The 4,837-nt window shown below is 37.8% G+C and overlaps 2 protein-coding genes across 2 annotated transcripts in view; one reads left to right on the top strand and one right to left on the bottom strand.

The window, feature by feature from the left end:
- The window catches only part of LOC107102512 (laminin subunit beta-4-like), a 57,792-nt gene extending 54,740 nt beyond the window's left edge, over positions 1-3,052 (bottom strand). The window contains exon 1 of the mRNA XM_015401847.1: positions 3,034-3,052. The gene's annotated coding sequence lies outside the window, so the exon portion shown is untranslated. The remainder of the gene's footprint in view (positions 1-3,033) is intronic.
- Positions 3,053-4,034: 982 nt separating this feature from the next.
- Positions 4,035-4,837, top strand: part of LOC107102508 (gamma-crystallin M3-like) — a 5,106-nt gene continuing 4,303 nt past the window's right edge. Inside the window, exon 1 of the mRNA XM_015401839.1 lies at positions 4,035-4,148. Within this exon, the coding sequence (XP_015257325.1) occupies positions 4,077-4,148 (72 nt within the window). The 5' untranslated portion in view covers positions 4,035-4,076. The remainder of the gene's footprint in view (positions 4,149-4,837) is intronic.

The raw sequence follows: 4,837 nt of genomic DNA, 5'->3' as shown, positions 1-4,837 counted from the left end.
TATTCTGCTACTGCGCTGGACAGACTCATCACCTTTTTCCCCACAGGCAGCATTTAGACAAGTGGATATGGCCTCCTCCTTACCTCCAGCTTATAAGAGCGGTTCACCAATCACTTGGCACCTATGTGTTCGAGCTAAGTTTCAGAGATATACTCCTAATTGTTTTTAGTGCTCGGTCTGGTGCTTAGTCCCTAACAACACTTTCTTTTGTATTTAGTCACCCAAGATTTCAGCAGAGGCCAGATCGCTTCTTAACACAGGTTAAAGTTGATATCTAAGTCTGAGGCTTCCAAATCCTGGTCTCCTGTTTAAACCAAACTACCATTCAAAATCTTCATCTGAACTCTTGGTCAAGTTTTCACAACTGGTAATCACTCCTTCCTGACATCCCCACCTCCCGTTTATACAATCTGACCATCCAGTCTTCTCAGTGAACACTCAGTCAGTCCAGCCACCTGCTTCACCAATTTCAAGGCAAATCCAGGTAAGGCAAAAATTATTTATATAGCACAATTCAGTACAAATACAATCTCAGGAACTTTACCTGGATTACCCCCTGCACCAGCCACTTAACGTCTTCTAACGTCTTCTAATCCACTCACAAGTATCTTGTTCAGATACTCATCCTAAACCATCTTATACATTGCCTCATGCTGTGTCTCCTCCACGAGTTTCCCTGTCGTGTCCCTGCGTTGCCAGCAACTTGGATTCCTTGTTTCAACTGTGCATTCAATAAATCACTGTAACAATTTTTGATGTTGCCTTCTGAGAGTATCTTTCAATGTGGGTCAGAAAATTAGACTGTCATGTCACATACCATATAAGCATTAGGTGTCCAGATAAATACAGTATAATCTAAACAAAATATGTCACTTTGAAGCACTGGATGTGACTTATATCTCTAAAGGGTTTAGTTTTCAGTTTTTATCATGACCTTTTTGTTGAACTTGTTCATTTTGACTAGTTTTTCAACATGTCATCTATCTCTTGCACTGTTTGAGAAGGCTTTAGGTTACTGTTCTTCAGTAAAAACCCCACCCATTGTTGCTACATAGCCATGAAAAGATTCCCTGAGATAATCTTACCAACATACACAAAGCTCTGCATATGGATTCCGTTCTTGGGACCACTAATGTGGATCAGGTAAATCAGCTGCTGGATCTTAGACATCAGAGATGTAATGAAAATCGCCTATATGTTTAGCTTCAACCAAGATAAATGCAACCTGTGATGAGCAGCTCCAACAGCTGGTAAAGCTGTGGGAACTCTGAAGTTTGAATTGCTTATCAGATTTTGTTTGGAGTCATTGCTGACTTGTGGTGGATGCTCATATACAAAAAAGGGCAGCATTTTGCTACATTTTCTTTCCGTCCCCTTACTGGATGCTATAAAACACCTCCTGATTAGACAGTTAAATTTGCAAAAAATAACAATAGTTCAAAGTTTTTGAACACAGAAATGATTGAGTCATAGCTCTTATGATGTGATAAAACTAAATCTTAATCAGAAAAAAGAGCAGAGTCTGAAGGATGATTACCACATGCAGTGCAGGCGCAACGTTTACTACCGGTGGATCAAAAGGATAAAAAAAGGAGTTTAAAACATCCCCCTCCAAAAAGAAAAAAAAAAACAAACATAAAAGAACATCTGAAGAGCTTTAGGAAAAGTGTGCCTGCAGATTGTTTAGTGTTAAATCTGACAGGGAGACTAAATGTATTTATTTGTCTGTGCTTAGAAATTAATTAGCCAGAGGAATCCTTTGAAATAAATGTCAGTAAAAACCATACCATATTACAAGTTTTTGCACTAAGGAATCTGCAAATGGATTTAGAGAGGAATAGTTTGTTAAAAACTATGCAGAAGAAAGTGAGCCTTAGGTACAGTAATTAGCATGTCTGATTTAACAGGTTACAACACTGTATTTAGCTGCATATTTGAGGGTTTTGTTATGATGAAAAGTATTGGCTTCAGTGCAGTGGAATAAATCACTTTTATAATCATGAGACAGAATCAAAAGATCTGTTGAAGGACCAGAGACCAGGATAAGTCATGTGGCTGCTTTACAACAAGATAGAACATCAGAGATAAAGGAATGTTGATCCTCTCTCTGATCTCTAGTGATGTGTCTGCTCTCACATGCTGTTTTTATTAAGAGTTTTCAAGGAGCTAGAAGGCTGGGCGACTAAAAAAAACCTATGACAGATAAAGATTTGAAAAGCCGTTTACAGTAATTTAGCCGAATTTGGAGGTCTGATAGGCTTCATTCTAAACGTTTTGTTAAAACAGCTTTTTAGTACTCCAAACCTCACAGCATAATTTATTAATGACAAGATAATTTGTGTTCTGTCTGTCTATCTATCTGTCTGCCTAACTATATTTATTTGTATTGATCCACCTTTTGGCCATCCTAAACTAAACTATGCAAGCAATAATTTATCAGAAGGGCATCTGACAGTATGTTAAGCTCAATACACAGTGAGCATCATGTCAATACATGCACATGTTCTTCAGGTTTTGTAAACCCCTTTTTACTTAATTTATGGAGAAATCAAATTGGCAAACAAGAAGTTTAATAACCTTAGGGAATAACCTGCACACAATAAAACCTGTAGAACCAGCAGTAACTTTAAATTCACTAAAAGACTAAGCTATGTAGACTCCATGATTTCAGCAAAGGTCTGTATTATTGTACCCTCTAAATTCACTCTAAAAAATATCTTATCATTAGAAAGATGATCAGAGGAATTAACTGGATTTATCTGACATACAAAAAAACAAAAAATAAAATAAGATTTTACCATATTATTCAATTTTACCTCTTTATGCACATCTAAACAAAATCACCCATAGACATCTGATGTAACATGCACAGGGTTTGAGATCACGGGGGCAATTTACAGCTCCAATCACAAGATAAGATTGTGTACAAAGAAACAAAGTAACAAACAAAAAAATGGCACAGATAAAAAACTACTATCAAGAGTTAAAGGTTATAGGTATTTGTTGTGTTACAGAGAGCGAAGATGGACCTACCTGCTCTGGCTGCCATCATGAAAGAGAATATGAGCACAGCTAGGCAGGTAAGAGCACACCTGAAACACTTGCTGCCTGAGGCTGAAACTGTCAGAGATGAAGAGAAAAATCACTTGGAGGAAATGTGCACACGTTCAGAATAAAGCTACATGAGCTCTCTAACCTGTCTAAGATTTTTTTTTTTTTTTTACAAAATAAAGTGGGTTAGGGGGTATGCACGAACAATACATTATATCTGCTAAATCCCCTAGGGTACCTTTTGTCAACTTTCCCCATTCCCCGCCCAAAATTACAGTAATGATATCTTCAAAGTCAGTAAGGTTTTTCAGTCCAGGTGTTCAGAAAACAGAAAGTGTGAAACATTGTTTTTTGATTCAGACGCTTTGACAACTATAATCAGATGTCACAGAGTAAATGGATGACCCAGTGTTTAATTTAATTAGAAAATGAATTCAGACGAGCCTGAATTCATGAAAAGATAGCAACTCTGTGAGGGTTGTAAATGAGCCCAGTGAAGGTCCTGAAGAAGCCCTCTAAAAATCTTAAAAGGTGGCCTCAAAGTCTACACATGGTTGTTTGGGGTGAAGATGAGGTTCAATTTTTGCCTGTTGAGGTTGCTGGGGCAAAAAATCATGGCTAAATGGTTTCCTTGGAGATGTTTCTGATCTTTGGTTTGTTGTTTCTGACTGAAATCATCCCACATTGCTGCTCCACAAACTGAAAGTTTGTAGATTTTAGTATTTCTGGTCACTGTTTCTCTCCGTGTTCAACAAGAGGGGAGTGTTTTCACCTGTAAAGTCGTCCTACTTTCTGTAATGTTCTCATTGTTAGCCCCCAGTTGAAGGTAGGATACAGGTGACTTTGTTAGTGAACAGGTTGAAAAACTCCTTGTTTGATGAAAGCAACAGCTAAGGTCCTCCCACCATTATTGTTAACCCTTTCAAAAAAGCTTTGTTTGACACCCAACCATGGGCTGAGTCTGCACTCTCATAAACAAAGCCATCAACCTCAGCCAGGTGTATAAAAGCTGGGAACCTGCAGGTATGACTGCACTCAGCCTCTTCCAGCTCCACTCCGGCAACATGGCCCCTACAGACATGAACATGATGAGCAGGGTAAGTCCACACAGCCATCAATATTCCTATGCTTTCAAGGTTGATCAATGCAGCAAATATTGTGGATCCTGGTTTAGCCCCAAAAACATAGTTATTGCAAGTTAGGAGAGATAGTGATATTTCCAGTTAGTCGACATTACTTTAGATATAATTGCTTCATCTTTATTCATTCTTTAACTAATTTTCTGGAAGAACAACAATGAGAAACATTTGTCTCTGTATGCAGAAACCTCATTGAGAATTAGCATAAAGCTGAATTTCCTTCAGTAGTTTGTTATAAGAATACCACTGAATGGTTATATACAGTAGCTTATCTGAAGGATAGCTGAGTTCAGAGCAATATAACAGTAAAAGTGTGTACAAAGCTCAGAGAATAGGGACAGTATCAACAACATATGGCTAAATAATAATCTCAGATGGGTAGAGTAATACTTTTTCAAAGATGAGGCATTGTAATCTTTCTTGAAGACATTTAAGATGATAGGTTAGAGAGACCAAGATATCTACAGTGTATCTTAGTTTATTCTTGCTCCTCTATGGCCTTTTCAGATCAACCGACTCCTGCTGATCAAGACAGACTTCAATGTAAAATTATAGTTGAATTAAAAAATAGGGGTAGAACAAGGGCGTAGGTTTGATTTGAACTTTGGTAGGGACACTATTGGTCTGGTGTCATTGGTGCTATGCAA

The sequence above is a fragment of the Cyprinodon variegatus genome, unplaced genomic scaffold, assembly GCF_000732505.1.
Source record: "Cyprinodon variegatus isolate N-32 unplaced genomic scaffold, C_variegatus-1.0 Scaffold1266, whole genome shotgun sequence".
Taxonomy (NCBI): Eukaryota; Metazoa; Chordata; class Actinopteri; order Cyprinodontiformes; family Cyprinodontidae; genus Cyprinodon; species Cyprinodon variegatus.
The sequence above is the reverse complement of the archived record's forward strand: the minus strand, read 5'-3'. Positions and strand labels throughout refer to the sequence as shown.